The sequence below is a fragment of the Colias philodice genome, chromosome 12 (assembly GCF_061535455.1).
Source record: "Colias philodice isolate Cphi_HAF_F1 chromosome 12, ilColPhil1 Martin Lab GWU primary, whole genome shotgun sequence".
Classification (NCBI taxonomy): domain Eukaryota; kingdom Metazoa; phylum Arthropoda; class Insecta; order Lepidoptera; family Pieridae; genus Colias; species Colias philodice.
This window is the reverse complement of record NC_143097.1, coordinates 3,302,492-3,323,104: the sequence shown is the minus strand read 5'-3', so window position 1 is coordinate 3,323,104 and position 20,613 is coordinate 3,302,492. Positions and strand designations below refer to the sequence as shown.

At 32.2% G+C, this 20,613-nt stretch overlaps 2 protein-coding genes across 4 annotated transcripts in view; both read right to left on the bottom strand.

The window, feature by feature from the left end:
• The window catches only part of iPLA2-VIA (calcium-independent phospholipase A2 VIA), a 217,244-nt gene that overhangs the window by 60,978 nt on the left and 135,653 nt on the right, over nucleotides 1-20,613 (bottom strand). The gene's annotated exons all lie outside the window — the stretch shown is intronic.
• Nucleotides 1-20,613, bottom strand: part of LOC149483859 (uncharacterized) — an 88,886-nt gene that overhangs the window by 297 nt on the left and 67,976 nt on the right. The window contains exons 1-3 of one of the 3 annotated variants that reach the window (XM_089701324.1): nucleotides 6,860-7,383; nucleotides 1,639-5,959; nucleotides 162-1,477 (exon numbers count right to left, since the gene is read on the bottom strand). In XM_089701324.1, coding sequence (XP_089557450.1) covers nucleotides 1,314-1,477; nucleotides 1,639-5,959; nucleotides 6,860-6,910 — 4,536 coding nt within the window. In that variant the 5' untranslated portion in view covers nucleotides 6,911-7,383 and the 3' untranslated portion in view covers nucleotides 162-1,313. Of the gene's footprint in view, nucleotides 1-161; nucleotides 1,478-1,638; nucleotides 5,960-6,859; nucleotides 7,384-20,613 lie in introns of those variants that run through there. The other 2 variants (XM_089701326.1, XM_089701325.1) reach the window with 2 other exon arrangements.

Sequence of the window (20,613 nt, the reverse complement as noted above, 5' to 3'; positions counted from 1 at the left end):
CCTACTAATTTTTATTTGACAATTTATTAATATTTTATTTATTTTCACTTAGTTACTTATTTGTAATGACATTTGAATTTTATTAAATAAAAGGTAACATTAATAATCGGTCTGCTCGTCTATAATAATTATTAGAATAATATAAGGAAATTATAGAAGGATTTTGCGAAACACTTAAAATCTTATATTTATTATACATAAAGTCACAATAATAAATGTTAATTAATTATTAAATAGTTTATGCTTATAAAATTCACAAAACATAACATCAAAATAAAAATGAAAACCATGCAAAAATTATAAGGTCATGCATCTTAATATAGGTATTTTGGAAATAAGAATAGCCTTAAGTATAAGTATAGGTAATATTCATTCATTGCTCTGAATAATTTGGCACAGTCTTCAAAATATTACGTAATTACTATTGAATTTTCATAAAATATGTAGTAATTACATTAGTAATTATATTTTTTAAATTTAATTTACATGTTAACATCACAGCATAATTTTTAATATTTTTCTGTGAAAATTACTTAAAAAAAAAAGAAAAACGTTGGAATATTATTGGAATTTTCTAAAATATTTGATAACAATTAATAAATTGTTGTTCATATGTCTAGTTTAATTTATCAATTTATGTACCGAACTGCTCGAGCTGCCCGTGTACGGCCGCCCTAATCTGACGGTTGCAATTCATACAATATGTCGGTAACCTTAAAAATTCTTTAAAAATATGTATTTTCCAGTTGGTCCAAAGCTCTTCATTTCATTACAAAAATTATAAATAATGCAAGCTGGAACATATAATAGTGCTATAATTTATGTTAATGTCCTTCTGGTTAAGAACCAATACAACATTATTGACTACATATAATAAAATCAATGACTTCTTAATCATTTACGCTTGTTTTATGTCACTTCCTTGTGCATTTGATAACTTTAAGTCTGAACTGGATATAATGCATTTAAAAACGAATAATATCGATAATTTACATAGTGCCATATTATTGCTCAGAAGTTTAATTCAGGAGAAAATTTAATTCTAAAATAAGACGTAATAAATGCTATAACACGAAAAATGTATGCTCAGATTATTATTAGTATAATATAGGTAGTTAGGTAACGTTTTTAAAAAATAATCAGGACAGATAGTAGTCAAATCATTTCACAAGTTAAAATTTAATGAAACACAAGGTTGTGTGCAGATAAAAGAAGAAAAATTACAGGCATATTTTACTGTGGTACAGGCATCCATATAACTTGCAAAGTCACTTAACTAAAAATCTGTCTTCTGTGATTTATTTATATAATTATTAAATTAATAGCATGGCTATAATAGTGATCATTGCTAACAGCAAGCCGAGCAGCATCAGCCAGTCCAAATCTGCCAAGTGTTGGGAGAGCATCACAGTGTAGGAACAAGCTAACATCAACGTGCCTGAGTCGTGCCAATTGCGCTTTGACTTCGTATTACTGCCTGTCGAAATAACAGAAACAACAAAAACATAAAACGCTAATGTTAAAATCACAAAAAAAAAGATTCTCAAGACAGCAGTGCTTACGTGTGAATATAACAAATGAGAGGGATGCATGATCAATGTGAAATCCAAATAGCGTGCATGATAAGTGCCCACATACCTTTATGATCGTTTTGTGAATTATTGTTTTGCCTTTTAGCTCTCCATGGAACTACGTCACTTGGCAGTGAATTACTTTGACAAGCAGTGCTTTCATCAACCGATAACCTTCTGAGTTGTTGATTCATCGTCCGAACAAGTTTTGGTGAACTTAAATCAGGTCGTTTCTCATCGTCTGGGTCGTTGTTATTATGAATAATGGATTTATTGACTCTATCCTCGAACTTAAATATTGTAGCCAGTTCTTCAGATGAGTTATATTCAGTCGAATCCGCGTCATCCCGTTTATCTTCTTTTGCATAAGAGGGTATATTAACACGTTCAGGAATGTCTTTTTCTGTATTAGCAATCGCCTTAGCTAAGCTATCAGTTGTACTAACGTCAATTGCCTCTTTTTGTGTTGCATTCGCTTTTTGAGCTGTTTTGGAAATAAATATTTTATCATTCACTTCTGTTATACCAGCAATTAAATCAGAAATACCGTCTTTAAGCTCTTTAAATGCTTTAATTTCGTTTAGCTCTTTTACTTTATCATCACTAGACAGAAATGGATTTGAAGGATGGAATTTTAGTGATGGTAAATCAGTATAAGAATTTAATCCCGGTGGAATTTCCACCATTTTTGTATCATTTTGTACTTTAACTGGTATTATATCCGGTTGAAATTGGTTTTCAACTGGTGCTACTACCGTTTCTTTTACTTTTAAAGGATCTTCTTTTTCTTTTTGTACATATGACGTTAGTCGGGAACTTTCATCTTCGAAATTGATTTCTTTTTCATAACTATGTTTTAATCGATCTTCTACTTTGTGTAATTGATTAGATATTTTGAGCAAACTGTCCTCAGTTTTTTTACCTGTGGTTTCCTGGTCTTCGTTTATTTCATTTGGAGAATTGCCAGTGGCTATCTTATTCTGGTTTATTTCATTATTTTTAACTTCAGACACCACATCGTTATTGGAACTATTCGTAAGACTGTTTAAAAAGTTAATCCTGCTGTCTGATATTTTATTATGCGTGTCTAACAAATCATTCTTACTTCTATTTTTATCCAGCTCAGCTAATGCGACTCCCAATTTATTACTCGTATCCATTGCTTCTTGTGCAAGCATACTGAGTACTTGTTGAAACTCATCTTTTGATGATCGTTTAGATGCTTGTGGTGATTTATTGGATGGTGATGATATTGTGGATTTATCACATGATGATGATTTAGCAAGACATTTATTTTCGTTGTGTATAAATGAATCATCCTTAGCAAAATGATGGGTGGGTGTGTGTGTATTATTAGCAAATAAATTTACAGTATTGTGCCGTTGTTTTACCTTATTTCGTGGATAACTGTCACGTTGAATATCGTTGTTTTCAAAAGTATCACGAAGGCGCCTCATAACGTCACTATTACTATTAGTTTTTTGTAAGCTAGGTTTTTTGGTCATATTGATAGCGTCATCTATTTCTTTTTGTATCATTGTAAAGATATTTGCAGATAGAGACCTTACAGCCCTCTTCTTTTTAATATTATTCGTAGAGTCTTTCGTGAAGGGAAATTCTGTATAGTTATGGTTATTATTAATTAGGCCACTATATTCGTCTCCATTAAATAATGTTGAATGTCTGCTATCTTTGCGTAGGCTTCGATATGCTAAATCGTCAGCCACAATATCTGGTGATCTTTTAGGAATAAAACGCGACCTTCCTTTATTTTCTGGCGTAGCATGTAAATAGTCACTTTGTGGTGCTGGAGATACTGGCCCGACGGGTATACCAAAAGGTGGTTGAGGATCAACAGTTCTCAGCCTGCTATTTGTTTGTTTGATATTTCTATATACAACATCATCATGTATAATATCAGGTTCATTACGGTCAGATTGCCTGTCATCATCAGAAGCATACGGTACATAAACTGGCGATGCTAACATATAACTAATTTGAGCTTGCGTGTCTTTATAATTTGGCTTCTCTTTATTGGTTGTCGAATTTAATCGACGGAATGCCATGTCATCTTGTAATTTGTCTGGTAAGGTAGAACGTCTTGATATTCGCCTTAATGGCGTAGATGGTTGACTTTGTAATTTTACATTATCATCATTGCCATTCCAGTCATTACAGCGATCGCTAAATTTGGGTGTCATCAATTCTCTTCTTTCAGCTCTATCAAGTAAGTCTTCATCACCCAAGCCAAGACTATTGTAAATAGCTTCTAATTCATTAAGAGCATCATCCAGATTTGTTGATTTTCTTCGCTCTGAACCTTCTTCGTCAGATGGAACCTGATAAGAGTTTGGAATAAATGTATCAGATTTGTGCCGTGTATGTGTTTTCAAAACAGGCGACGTATTGGATTTTGGAGGTTCTACCGTAACAGAACGTTTGTATTCAGTTGTAGCCTTCCATGATCTAGTTTCCGGAGCTTTACTTTGTGTTGTGTGAGTTGTTTCTGATACATCTCTGTTCTGTCCCCTATCATTTACTTTAGTTTTATCCAAAAATATTTTGTTTAATTGCGTGCTACTGGAATAATCGCTGCTACCTCTTGAATTTACAAAAGTTTGTTGACGCCTTTGTTTTTCAGCATCATCAATTTTTTTCCAAAACTCTGATGCATTGCGAGGTCTCCTGTAAATGTTATCCATTAAATTGGATGTTGTCTGTGAATCACTTAAATATTGATTTTCAAAACCACCTTGGCTAGTTTTTATACTAATTGGTCGCCGTGACCGAGGAGTCTGATCAGCATAATACAAATAATCTTGATTTACTTGTATCGCTTCAGGTCTCATAATTTTATTTTGTTCTAATCGCTTTTTCCACATGGGACTATTCATATACATTCCATAGTGATTAGGTTCAGCAGAAACTGATGCGGGCCTTCGAGGTTGTTCATTTCTGTAATTATAATTTTGCAAATATTCGTTATTTTGCATTGCGATATGATCTTCAGAATTAGATATTGGTCTTCGTAATCCGTTAAATCCTGAACCAATTGTCCTTTCTTGACTTCGACGCATAATTCTTTCAAAGTCATTGTTAGGCACACCATGTAAAACGTTCTGTTGGTTAGTATTCATCATGTTTCCACCCAAAGAACTAGTATCATGGTACATTGATATGGGCGTGACTACTTTTCTTTGCATATCACGTGGTGGAGGAACAGGCGGTGCTTTATCCTCAGTTTTAACGTTATTTACATTTCCAAGTGGAAATTTAACACACATTACATTATTGGGATCCTCATATTGATTAATAGATGGAGTTCTTTCTCTGATGCTATTAGGATGAAGCAAGTCGCGATGTATATTGTTATTGGGATATTTAATGGAGTAGTTAATATGTTCGTTGTTAACTTTAGCATTAAAATTAATCGATGATGGATAACTTTGCGTGGAGGGGAATGAAGATACTGATTCGGATTTCATCGCACGTCGATTTAAATCATTTAATTGTTCTGTATGCGCTTTGTTAGTATTTTCACGTTTACAAGTTCCATAACCACTACTCTGGCTAGTAGGAGTTCGTGTCAACATTTCAACTTCAGCTTTTGAATATCCTTGTTGCAATAGTTCCGCTTCTTTGTTAAGTTGATGCTCTTCGTCTCTTGATAATCTCTTGATGTACCGTTCATTTCGTGCACTCCTTGTCCTTTTGTTAAGAGAACTATCTCTTGAACGCATCAAAGAATCGTCGCTTCTAAATCGCAACATTGATGAGGAATTAGACGATTTCAATGATTCTTCATCGCTACTCGAGTCGCCCCTCATACTATTCCTTAGAGCTTCCACTCTTGCTTTTAGTCTACTCTTTCTCGATTTTTTAGTTGAGGTTTCTAATACCATCTTTTCAGGTCTAATGTTACTTTCATCTTTTACAACTAGATAATCATGTTGGTCGGCACGAGTGTCGCGGACTCTCGGTTGATAATTCAGGAAACCTGCTGAGGGATCGGATAAGATTCCATCATCAGTAATATCTCGTACAATAGGCTTGGCCAAACTTTGAGCTCGCCGTGTGTCTCTGATAACTATGTGATCAAAGTTATTGACAGCAGGCGCTCGCTTTTTCTTTTTGCTCTTTCTCTTCGATGGTGATCGTCCACCTTCATCACTTTGTGATGACGAGCCACTTTCCTCTTCTTTTTTCTTTCTCCTGAACAATTTTCCGATGGACCATTTCTTATCCTTCTTACTACGGTCGATGTCAAGTTCAGGTTGAGGTCTATCGATATGGCGTTGGACGGAAGCATATTCTTCGTTGTATGGGCGGTAGGAAGTAGCTGATACCCCGGTGATGTCTCGATGAGGCACAGGTGGAGAGTTGACAGTCTGGAATTGAGAAATAATAAATTAAATAACTACGTAAAATTAATATATAATATGTATGTATAGGGGTCAAACTTTACTTCATGATATAATTATGTACTTACTTAATTATTTAATTAGATAATAATTTTAAATTAACCTTCTATTAATTTAAATATTTTAGTAAAACTTATCTAATTAAAATTTAAAAGACAATGCAGCCAATGTGGCGCTAAACGATAGACGGTTTCTTAAAAAAATGTTACCTAATCATTGAAAAGTGTAAATATAGTAAAGCTTTGCAAACAGTTCACTTATTTATCTATCAAAAGTAATGTTATGTATAAGGGCTGATTTTTCAATCCTTGGTTAAAACTTTTTCATCGAATAATGTATAAAACTACCATTTTAAAAACGTATTCTAATTGCCCGTATTTGACAGTTTACGTGACATTTTAATATTATCGTGTAATACTTTATTGGAAGGATAAGTTTTATCCAAGCATTGAAAAATCGGCCCTAAATTGTTTAACGCTAAATATATCGTACAAAAAATGATGAACCGACTATCGCCTTGCAGTCTAGCCGAAGACAGGCAAGCAAGGACGGCGACTTGGCGTCCGTTCAACATTTCGTGTATTTTTCCCGTTTGTTTACAGCTGGCGAGAGAGGAAGCGATTTGCATATTTTATCTTTTAAAAGGTCTTAAGTTCAAAGTCGTCTTGCATAATAGATATGATAATTCTATTGATATTATCGAAGTATGAACGCACATTGTTTTTAAATATTTGATGGAATTTTTATACTATTTAAAAATCATAAAATGTGTTTTGAATTTTCAAAAGAAACAACAATTAAAAGTAGGACTTTTTTTAAAGCTTTTTGTCCCCATTTTATAAGCACTAACGAAACATAAAAACTTACGGGCAAAAACGATAGAAAGTAGTCATTACTGGTCCTTTCAGCGACTAGCATCTTTACAATCACCAACTATTTAAAGATCGGTCACAAATACGACTCCCACCGCGACTTGGCCGCACACACAAATACTTCGTTAACACATCATTTTCGTATTTCTATATTTTCCTCACCTACTATAATAATTTATTTAGATACTTCACTAATCGTTTAAACAAAATTTTTACTTATATCACGATATTTTTATATGTACAAATGTATTTTAGGTCACATTAACGACACTATTTACGTTATCCTAAGGTATATTTACACTGTAATTAATAAAGGAACTATTTTAATACGAATTTCACAATAACATTTGTGATCTAAAGCAGACGCGTGCGCTCTATCTGCGTTCCCGCGACTTGTGATTATTTTAACAAAATTTAATAGTGTGTTGGGGTCGTTTACACGATACGAATATAACATGTCAACATGGAATTTTAATAGTCTGAAAATTTCACCAATTCGGTTAGAAATTGTTCAAGGCTTGTGTTTGTGATGTTTATTGAATTGCAGATTTATAGCCTTTTATTATAGGCGACACATCATATACAATAAGTACATATTACACAGTACACACGTTTTGTTCCATATAATAAATATTGGTGGTATACAATCAATAATAAAAACGGATTCGGTTTACAGACAATTTTCGGAATCGTATAATTTACATTTGATTAATGCAAGATTAACGCACAAAATGTCGTATCGTAGTCGTCGCGTGTAACCACACCAATTCTATATTTTTCGCTCATAATAAAACAGACGCGATGTTCTACAATGCTAGTTATTTGTGTATTTCATATTATTTATTTTTTATAAGACCAATTCACTTCAGAATGTAGTCCTGAAATAAACTGTTATAAATCAACTCTTTGGATACTATTTAGAGAATGATTTAATGCGTTAAGGAGCCAAAAATTAAGGCTCTTTAAATAAATAGGGTAGACTGGGTACGATTGAAACAAAGGACGGTTGAAACAACACGAATATCTCGCAAACCGTTGGTGGGGGGGTTAGGGGTCCAAGGGGAAAATGAAGCGCACAACTGTTCTAAACACGAACCACAATGTTGCGTCGATCTCCGTGCGCTTCAGCTGATTTTATAAGACCCTATTGTGTTTTTATGACCAAAAGTAAGTATTTTGGCTTGGAGAATTTTCCAAATAATAGCGTTTCTATTGAAGTGACAGTATTAAGTGTGCGTTATTGTTTGAAGTGAATCTTGTGGAATATGAAATTGTGACTAGTATCATTGTATCATTGTTGTTACAATTACTATAACTGTATTTTACCTAAAGTAGGAGTTGGGGACGGTTGAAACATTTTTTTTGGGTACGGTTGAAACATTGTTTTAATTATTTTTTGATTTTTTAGAAGCCGATAGCACGTGTAAGAGAGATTTTGGGAAGACAAATATACTTGTCGAAGTACAAAGACGCATATGAGGAGGTGAAAACTGGAGAATCATTGCGAAAAGCGGCAGAGAAGCACGATTATTCGCTTCTAAGGTAAATTCGAATGCAAGATGACTCTGGCGAGCAAGAAAAATAAAAAATGGGCTATAATAGAGGATATAACAATAGAAGGTATAATTATAGAGGGCGAAAAATCAGGAAGTCTACTATTTACACAGACACAACAGATAAGGAAGAGAGCCAGAATTAATATTAAAACGAACAAGAGCTAATCAAGTGAAGAATCGATTGGATAGAGGAAAAAGGAAGAAGTTTGATGGAGGAAAATGTAAAAGAAACACCATAAAAGCAAAAAGAAAATGTACAAGAGAAGATATCATCAGAAGATGAGGAGTAGGTACTTCTGTCTTGTTTGTATGTCACCATATTTAGAGAGCAGACCTTATTGTAAAAGAGTTACCTAATTATTGTTAGATTTAAAATAAACAATCAATAAAACGTATTTTAATACTATATTTTGTATTATTCGCATGTTTTTCAACTGACCCCAATCACTGTTTCAACCGCCCCTGGTATGGGGACGGTTGAAACAAATCGGATTTATTTTTTTAATTTGATCTTCTATTTAAAATAATACACCTGGAACTAAAACCACAGTGCCTATTAGTAGACAGATACATGCTCTTTTATATAAGATATATTTTTCATCGCTCGGGTTATAAAAAGCAAAGTTATGGTCGTTATAAGTGAAATTGTTTCAACCGTACCCAGTCTACCCTACTCTTGCGTGTTTTAAGAGCGTTGATTAATGTCTATCTAATACCACAGTTTATCTTAGGGGCGTTTGATGCTATTATTTTAATTAATGTTGAACTAATTGTTGTAAGCATTGAAAAAGAAAGTTAATATTTTATTTTCTTTGTTACTTTTGAGAGCAATTTCTAAAAATATGAATACTTCAAAAGAATAAGTTGGTAGTGGATCAATATTGGTATAACGCGATAAATTATCATTTTTACATAAAAGCTCATTTTTGGATTAATGTTTTCTATTCATTCTCAGTTATTTCATTTTACTTTTCATTAATTACTGGCAATTACAAATTTTATTCCACTCTACATAAAAGTTGGTTTATTTTTCCTAAGCAGATAGATGCAGCGTTTGACGTGTATTTCAATATTATTTTGAGCTTTGAAGCGTTAAGGTTCTTAGTTCTATGACTACACCTACATTGATATTTTCAATATTTTCAATTACTAGGTAGTCAATTCTCATAAAAAGATAATAAGAATTAAAAAAATTTAAAGTTCTAATCAAATAACGATGGATACGCAATAAGAGTAGATTTAATAAGCAATAACTTAATTTCAATAAACATTACATTACTACATTAAATAAATTGAAAACTCTACAGTCTACTCGATAATTGTAGCTATGTGGGTACTTGTAAAGATATCGAAGTTAGGGCCGATTTTTCAATGCTTGGATAAAACTTATTCGTCGAATAATGTATAAAACTACCATTTTAAAAACGTATTCTAATTGCCCGTATTTGACAGTTAACGTGACATTTTAATATTATCCAAGCATTGAAAAATCGGCCCTAATTCGAAGAAAGGTTTTAAAAAATGCTTCTTCCTATACCTATATAACGTAGCCTAGAAAACTTTCCTGAAAAGACTCATCTATTGCTTTTATTTGGCCGAACGAACCATGAGATTGGATTCCGCCGTGCACGTCAGATTCTCAAACAAGCTTGCAATTTTGTTGTTAAGCTCGGCCTGGATACTGATCCAGATTCAGAATCTATCAGACCATAGGCAATATTTAAATGCGAAAATTGAAAAAAAAATGTTTAAGAAATGTTTTGCATCACTGTTTTGATACTAGGTAATATGGTAGGATGTATTTGTTCGTTAATAGGGCAGATTGAGCTAAAACTATTGTAACTGGCTGTAAATCTTTAGTGGAGCAGTGAGCACAACTAGCGTGTCGTGTCATGCCATATTGTCATGTTATGTCACGTTATATAGTTAGAGCCACACCTCGTAAAGGCATTCATAACAACTGGGTGTAAATTGATATCACCAAAAAAATAACATTGTCTATATACTTCATAAAAATTCAGAAAGCTTAACTTTTATTTACGTCAATTGGAAATAAAAAATGGTATAATGTGTGTCACAGGAGTTATATCACAAATGTGCTAAAATCTTGCACGTATTATGCAGAAAACGATTACGCAAGCCATTGCAAAAAATATAGATAGATACAACAAATAATATGAATCGAAGCAGTTCCATTCCTAAATAATATTATGTAGTATAAATAATATTTAATTAACTCAGAAGAACTCTGTGATAATTAAAACACTTCCAGCGCCAAATGGACTGTGACAGGATAATTAATTTCACCTGATGAAAAAGAAAAGCTAATAAGAACTTATGTGATTCTCTACACATACTCGTATAGCAGCTAACTAAATATAATTATTTTATACTATGTAAAGCCGTTTATTTTTTGAAATGAATGGAATGAAATGAAATGAAATAACTTTATTAAGGACATAATATTATGAAAAAAAAGATACAATATAGATGAAAAAAAGGAACTTAAAAAAAATACATATGCCATAATTAGGCCAACCACTCAGTGTGTCATCACTGATTTTCAGTGGCCGCCTTAGGATGTCTTATTGACAGTGGATGTATTTCCGTTCGGTTTGCAAACTGTATTAAATATAATTTAATCGATATATACTTTATGAATATAATAAGTAAATGAATATGAATAATATACGTATATTGTGTATTAAATTAAATTTAAATTTGTGCACATAAAATTTAATATACTTACATTTAAATAATATTCATTAATATAATATACTAGCGGTCCGCCCCGGCTTCGCCCGTGGTACATATTTACGTTTTCTCTACATAAAAACCATCCTCGTACTTCAAGGAATATAATAAAAAAAGAATTATCGAAATCGGTTCAGCCGTTCTCCAGTTATGCGCTTACCAACACATTTTGCGATTCATTTTTATATATAAGATTTAGATATTGATACATACATATATATATGAAATTTGTATAAGTGAGTAAACATATTTTGAAACAAAAAACTAATCAATAAAAGGCAATTGGATGGGGTTAAAATTTCTGATGATTATGATGATTTAATTGTAGATTTATTTACTCTACAAAGTTGCGGCAGGTATTTGGTTATATTTCTCTCAAACAAAACTTGATAAATAAAACTATATTCGCTGCATTCGTCGCAAAAGAAACTGAGAATCTCGCTCATATATCTAGCTCACCTTCACTTGTCATAAAATAACTAAACCTCTGTTATAAAAACTATTCTCAAGTTTATATTCACTATATTCAGACATTAGGCGTTGCGCAAAAACTGCAGATAGTAAATAAATAATAATATAGTTATGCCATTTACAAGTTGAATAGAGATGCAAAAAATGGGTCTGTAAAAACGCGTAAAAACGTATTAGTTTAGACATTATGTTACACTGTCATCTGTTCTTCTCAATCTGTTTATTTTGAAAAATCGTACTTCCTGCGTCGTCCTATTTATCTTTTATGATGTCTTGTCAGTTAACAATAATTCTCAGATGATTCTCAACGGGACATGTGTTTAGAAATAACTCGGAGCGACCCATTTTAGAACGTCTTTTAGTTAATGAAAGTTATGTTAAATTATTGCGAACGTATTTTATGGTTAGTATGTCACATTTTTAGAGAAAAAGCATTCATGGATATAGTAGCTTTTGACTTCAATAAATTATGTCTAAGACCTAAATTATTTTTAAAAGGGAGCGTTAATAATTTTAACGTAAGGCACCGTATTTGATACGCAAGACATGTTTCAGTGGTTTGCCTATTACTGATGCCGTAATTATATCCTCTATTTGTTAAAAAATGATATTTCGTATTCGTAATTAACTTGTCTCACGTCAAATGGTTCATAAAGCTTCCTGTTAAACGTTGCCACACGATACTTAGCAGTTTTTTCATAATTTATACGTTTCCTTACTTCTATTCAATATCGAAAATAAGTTGCTATGTATTAATGTTTCAAAAATTTCCAAAGCACATAGTATTCTTTCCAAAGTAAATCTTCTCGTATATTTTCAAATAAGTACCTATTTGGAAATTATTTCAGTTTCAATCATATTCCAATTCTATTATTCCGAAAATCCGAAATAATTTTAAACCGATTTCGGAAGCGCTTACATCACGTCACGTCACGTCAACGTCGTTTAACCGACTGAACCAAAGTAGCTTGAGCCTTGAAGCTTCCATCCTGACTGCTGTCAATTTTAACAAGGCGTATCCGGTTGAGTTCCACCTTATTTATTACGATTTTACTCTCTCTCGAACGATTGGGGTGTGTCTCTCTATGGTTGGTATGTAAATATCTTTTAACAGTTATTAATAAAGTTTTACGAGGATGTTCTTAACGAGTTTGTTGTTTAATTTGAATGTGAAGCTTTTTAACATACCTATGTATGACAATTCATTGAAATACAATCTATGTGAAATTAATATCATAGTGAATTATGGGTGTACTTGAAAACGTGTTATTGCCAAAAGGTATCTAATAATGGTCAAGTGGAAAAGTAATTAAATAGTTACCTAGATAACTAGCGGCTCGCCTAGCTTATTGAGTACCTAAGTATGGTATGAAATTGAAATTAAAACGCAATAACAGGTTCGTTCACGTTTTTTTTTTACAAATAACTTTCGAAATGTCAATTATTTCATAGACCTAGTTAATTTCTCTATTTTGCAATATTTTAAAAACACAAATACGTATTTGTTTACATTCTCTATTAAATTTAATATCCTATCAGCTTTCGAAGGATTAGAGAAACCTTCATATCAAGTTTGATAAAATCTTTTCAGCGATTTTACGGAAAACATAACAACCTCCCGCATAATATTAGTAAAGAAAACAAAAACCAATATGTACTTATGAGTTATGACCGGCCTCCTGGGATGGTGGTTCGTTAGGATTACAATAGAACGTACTGGGTTCAATACGATAGGTGTAATAAAAAGAGTTTTTATCTTAAGCATGTCAACTAAATGCCTGTATAGTTAAATGTTAGCGAAACAAATGATTTGCGAACAATTCTATATACCGATAGTGTTTTCCCCTAAACAGTTTGCACATGAGATTTTACTTCTGAGACTATAAACTCAACCTCAATCCAGTATATTCCGGTAGCTTCAAATAAACACCACCCACCTAGCATTACCAAGAAGTCTAGGAAATATATGAACATACAAATTTTCCATTGCCCAATGTTCCATACATCACATGTGCAACGTCATTATTCTCCATTACTTGTCATTTCCTAGCCTCAATGTGTTTATATTACACACGGTGGAGATAAAAATACCCATGAGATAGTTATTGACTTTTATAGGAGGCTGTGGGCTACTTCGTTAACACATCATTTTCGTATTTCTATATTTTCCTCACCTACTATAATAATTTATTTACTTCACTAATCGTTTAAACAAAATTTTTACTTATATCACGACATTTTTATATGTACAAATGTATTTTAGGTCACATTAACGACACTATTTACGTTATCCTAAGGTATATTTACACTATAATTAAGGCGTTAATAGGGGCTAGCGACCTTGACGACGATTTACAAGGCGGGATCGGGGGACCGGCGCGAATCTACCGTAGTAAAAGTACGTATAAAAATTATTTAAAATGATATTTGGGTATGGAATCAAAATTTAAAACAACCATGCCCTGTGTTTCAATTTCATAAACACACTGTAAAAATACTACAATAATTGACGTTATATTGACTTAGCGTTTTGGTTTAAAGTCCAAAAATCTACCTCAGTTCATGATTTTTTTCCAAAAAACCTGATTGTAAAATATACAAATTAAAACAACCATGCCCTTTATCATATTCGAAACTTTAATATTCATTTTTTTTAGATATGTACATTAAGAATCTAAGAAGAAAAACGGTTATAACTAGAGTTAATTTTCGGTATTAAAAGGTCATTCTACCCGATTCACGCCTTAATATAGGAACTATTTTAATATGAATTTCACAATAACATTTGTGATCTAAAGCAGACGCGTGCGCTCTATCTGCGTTCCCGCGACTTGTGATTATTTTAACAAAATTTAATAGTGTGTTGGGGTCGTTTACACGATACGAATATAACATGTCAACATGGAATTTTAATAGTCTGAAAGTTTCACCAATTCGGGTAGAAATTGTTCATATGTGTTTGTGATGTTTATTGAATTGCAGATTTATAGCCTTTTATTATAGGCGACACATCATGTACAATAAGTACATATACAGACACACGTTTTGTTCCATATAATAAATATTGGTGGTATACAATCAATAATAAAAACGGATTCGGTTTACAGACAATTTTCGGAATCGTATAATTTACATTTGATTAATGCAAAATTAACGCACAAAATGTCGTATCGTAGTCGTCGCGTGTAACCACACCAATTCTATATTTTTCGCTCATAATAAAACAGACGCGATGTTCTACAATGCTAGTTATTTGTGTATTTCATATTATTTATTTTTTATAAGACCAATTCACTTCAGAATGTAGTCCTGAAATAAACTGTTATAAATCAACTCTTTGGATACTATTTAGAGAATGATTTAATGCGTTAAGGAGCCACAAATTAAGGCTCTTTAAATAAATACTCTTGCATGTTTTAAGAGCGTTGATTAATGTCTATCTAATACCACAGTTTATCTTAGGGGCGTTTGATGCTATTATTTTAATTAATGTTGAACTAATTGTTGTAAGCATTGAAAAAGAAAGTTAATATTTTATTTTCTTTGTTACTTTTGAGAGCAATTTCTAAAAATATGAATACTTCAAAAGAATAAGTTGGTAGTGGATCAATATTGGTATAACGCGATAAATTATCATTTTTACATAAAAGCTCATTTTTGGATTAATGTTTTCTATTCATTCTCAGTTATTTCATTTTACTTTTCATTAATTACTGGCAATTACAAATTTTATTCCACTCTACATAAAAGTTGGTTTATTTTTCCTAAGCAGATAGATGCGTTTGACGTGTATTTCAATATTATTTTGAGCTTTGAAGCGTTAAGGTTCTTAGTTCTATGACTACACCTACATTGATATTTTCAATATTTTCAATTACTAGGTAGTCAATTCTCATAAAAAGATAATAAGAATTAAAAAAATTTAAAGTTCTAATCAAATAACGATGGATACGCAATAAGAGTAGATTTAATAAGCAATAACTTAATTTCAATAAACATTACATTACTACATTAAATAAATTGAAAACTCTACAGTCTACTCGATAATTGTAGCTATGTGGGTACTTGTAAAGATATCGTAGTAATTCGAAGAAAGGTTTTAAAAGATGCCTCTACCTATACCTATATAAGGTAGCCTAGAAAACTTTCCTGAAAAGACTCATCTATTGCTTTTATTTGGCCGAACGAACCATGAGATTGGATTCCGCCGTGCACGTCAGATTCTCAAACAAGCTTGCAATTTTGTTGTTAAGCTCGGCCTGGATACTGATCGAGATTCAGAATCTATCAGACCATAGGCGATAAATGCGAAAATTGAAAAAAAAAATATGTTTAAGAAATGTTTTGCATCACTGTTTTGATACTAGGTAATATGGTAGGATGTATTTGTTCGTTAATAGGACAGATTGAGCTAAAACTGTTGTAACTGGCTGTAAATCTTTAGTGGAGCAGTGAGCACAACTAGCGTGTCGTGTCATGCCATATTGTCATGTTATGTCACGTTATAGTTAGAGCCACACCTCGTAAAGGCATTCTTAACAACTGGGTGTAAATTGATATCACCAAAAAAATAACATTGTCTATACTTCATAAAAAATCAGAAAGCTTAACTTTTATTTACGTCAATTGGAAATAAAAAATGGTATAACTTTAAATGTGTGTCACAAGAGTTATATCACAAATCTGCTAAAATCTTACATGTATTGCAGAAAAAGATTACGCAAGCCATTGCAAAAAATATAGATAGATACAACAAATATTATGAATCGAAGCAGTTCCATTCCTAAATAATATTATGTAGTATAAATAATATTTAATTAACTCAGAAGAACTCTGTGATAATTAAAACACTTCCGACATCGAATGGACGGTGACAGGATAATTAATTTCACCTAATGAAAAAGAAAAGCTAATAAGAACTTATGTGATTCTCTACACATACTCGTATAGCAGCTAACTAAATATAATTATTTTATACTATGTAAAGCCGTTTATTTTTTGATGATTATGATGATTTAATTGTAGATTTATTTTCTTTACAACGTTGCGGCAGGTATTTGGTTATATTTATATCATCCACACCACCTGGATGCATGGCGCTCGACAACAGTGCGTTTCGCACGTCATTTCCTACCCCGTGCTACACTCTTGTGGAACAATTTACCACCTTCCGTGTTCCCCAACCAATAGGACATGGGAATCTTCAAGCAAAGAGCCTACACCTTCCTGAAAAAACAACTTCCACCTTAAAGCCGGCAATACGATCACAGTGTTGCCAACGCTGTGATCGTCATGGGCGGCGTCTGTCACCTACCACCAAGTGACTAGGGTTACTATAAAAAAAAAATATTTCTCTCAAACAAAACTTGATAAAAATAACTATATTCGCTGCATTCGTCGCAAAAGAAACTGAGAATCTCGCTCATATATCTAGCTCACCTTCACTTGTCATAAAATAACTAAACTTTTGTTATAAAAACTATTCTCAAGTTTATATTCACTATATTCAGATATTAGGCGTTGCGCAAAAACTGCAGATAGTAAATATAATAATATAGTTATGTCTTTTACAAGTTGGATAGAGATGCAAAAAATGGGTCTGTAAAAACGCGTAAAAACGTCTTGGTTTAGACATTATGTTACACTGTCATCTGTTCTTCTCAATCTGTTTATTTTGAAAAATCGTACTTCCTGCGTCGTCCTATTTATCTTTTATGATGTCTTGTCAGTTAACAATAATTCTCAGATGATTCTCAACGGGACATGTGTTTAGAAATAACTCGGAGCGACCCATTTCAGAACGTCTTTTAGTTAATGAAAGTTATGTTAAATTATTGCGAACGTATTTTATGGTTAGTATGTCACATTTTTAGAGAAGAAATTTTGATGGATATAGTAGCTTTTGACTTCAATAAATTATGTCTAAGATCTAAATTATTTTTATAAGGGAGCGGTAATAATTTTAAAGTAAGGCACCGTATTTGATACGCAAGACATGTTTCAGTGGTTTGCCTATTACTGATGCCGTAATTATCCTACTAATATTATAAATGCGAAAGTTTGTATGGATGTTTGTTACTCTTTCACGTAAAAACTACTGAACCGATTACAATGAAATTTAGCACACATATAGAGGGTAACTTGGATTAACACATAGACATACATCCTCTATTTGTTAAAAAATGATATTTCGTATATTGCGACTGTAATTAACTTGTCTCACGTCAAATGGTTCATAAAGCTTCCTGTTAAACGTTGCCACACGATACTTAGCAGTTTTTTCATAATTTATACGTTTCCTTACTTCTATTCAATAACGAAAATAAGTTGCTATGTATTAATGTTTCAAAAATTTCCAAAGCACATAGTATTCTTTCCAAAGTAAATCTTCTCGTATATTTTCAAATAAGTACCTATTTGGAAATTATTCCAGTTTCAATCATATTCCAATTCTATTATTCCGAAAATCCGAAATAATTTTAAACCGATTTCGGAAGCGCTTACATCACGTCACGTCACGTCAACGTCGTTTAACCGACTGAACCAAAGTAGCTTGAGCCTTGAAGCTTCCATCCTGACTGCTGTCAATTTTAACAACGCGTATCCGGTTGAGTTCCACCTTATTTATTACGATTCTACTCTCTCTCGAACGATTGGGGTGTGTCTCTCTATGGTTGGTATGTAAATATCTTTTAACAGTTATTAATAAAGTTTTACGAGGATGTTCTTAACGAGTTTGTTGTTTAATTTGAATGTGAAGCTTTTTAACATACCAGCTCTATACCAATTCATTGTAGTAGTTCTACAATCTATGTGAAATTAATATCATAGTGAATTATGCGTGTACTTGAAAACGTGTTATTGCCAAAAGGTATCTAATAATGGTCAAGTGGAAAAGTAATTAAATAGTTACCTAGATAACTAGCGGCTCGCCTAGCTTATTGAGTACCTAAGTATGGTATGAAATTGAAATTAAAACGCTATAACAGGTTCGTTCACGTTTTTTTTCAAATAACTTTCGAAATGTCAATTATTTTATAGACCTAGTTAATTTCTCTCATTAGATCGTGATAATTTTTATTTTTACATACTTTATTAAACATGTATCGTGTTGCCGAGTAGGTAATTAACTGTAGTTATGCATTTTGTGGGATTTAAATAAAAGAAATAGTGAGCACTGGTGCAATCGTTATCTAATTCTATCTTGCTATATATTTTTAAAACACAAATACGTATTTGTTTACATTCTCTATTAAATTTAATATCCTATCAGCTTTCGAAGGATTAGAGAAACCTTCATAACAAGTTTGATAAAATCTTTCCAGCGATTTTAGCGAAAACATAACAACCTCCCGCATAATATTAGTAAAGAAAACAAAAACCAATAATATGTACTTATGACCGGCCTCCTGGGATGGTGGTTCGTTAGGATTACAATAGAGCGAACTGGGTTCAATATGATAGATGTAATAAAAAGAGTTTTTACCTTATGCATATAAGGCCAACTAAATGCCTGTATAGGTAGTTAAATGTTAGCGAAACGAATGATTTGCGAACTATGTACCTATAGCCTAAAATCCTAAACAGTTTGCAAATGAGATTTTACTTCTAAGACTATAAACTCAACCTCAATCCAGTAAATTCCGGTAACTTCAAATAAACACCACCCACCACCTACCTAGAAGTCTAGGAAATATATGAACATACAAATTTTCCATTGCCCAATGTTCCATACATCACATGTGCAACGTCATTATTCACCATTACTTGTCATTTCCTAGCCTCAATGTGTTTATATTACACACGGTGGAGATAAAAATACCCATGAGATAGTTATTGACTTTTATAGCAGGCTACGAGCTAGGTATATTTGCAATATGACTATAGTTAATAGCTATAATGCTAATCTGATTATTCATATTAATGTAATTTCACCATTGATAGAGTTTTACTATAAAACTCTATTTTATATAAGTACGTAAATATGTATTATGTATATAGATACTAATGGAAAAGTATAACAGAATTCATAAAAAATGTTTGCCTTATTGATTGTCACTACAAAAAATAAATAATTTGGAAAATCCAAAAGTGCACGCCTCATAATTTTTTTTAATAAATATTTATTAATTATTATTTTTGTTTATTTAATAACAATTAAACCACATCGAATCAGACCCTGAAAAATGAAAGGGTTCTATTCCTGAGCATACTCAAGCGTAAGAGAAAAAAAAAAGACTCGATTAGTAAAGTATTTCGGTCGCTATCGTGTTAACAAGAAAAAGGATCCGCACATACAGACACACGGACGTCCAAGACAGAACTTTTTTAAACTGTTTTATAACTAGTTTAAATAACAAAAATGACATCAAAAATATCATGAATGTTAAAAATAGTGTTTTTTCTTAATATGTGTGTGTATGTATTATCTTACAAGTGCAATGTATGATACATAAAGACATTTTAAGTTTGAAAAATCAGATGTTTTGCGCGAAGTGACAGTAGTACCCACCTCAACGCTTCGCTTAAGAGGCGTGCAATAAGACGAATGGATTTGCGAGACATGGCATTAGTTTGGCAAACTATTCATTTTTAATGTAGAAAATATAATGATTTAATTAAAGTGTTGTTTTTGTTAAGTTATATAGGTTATAACAATCGTATTTGGTAATGCGACTCTATGTAGAGCATTTAAAAGAACAATATCGTATTTTGTTCAATGTTTTGTTCAATTACTAGTTCCTTTATCTAGCTTCGTCTTTGTTATACCTGAAAAAGTCATTGGATAAACGTTCTTGTTGTAAAATTGTTTCTTAAATCCATCGATTAGCTTTTAAGTTCAATAAAACATCAAACCGTACCCCTGTATTCCATTTCTATAACCTTAAATGACGCCTACAAATCTTCAATCTCATATTGACGCACCATACCCATACACAAATAAAAGCATACAATGCACGTGTGAAAT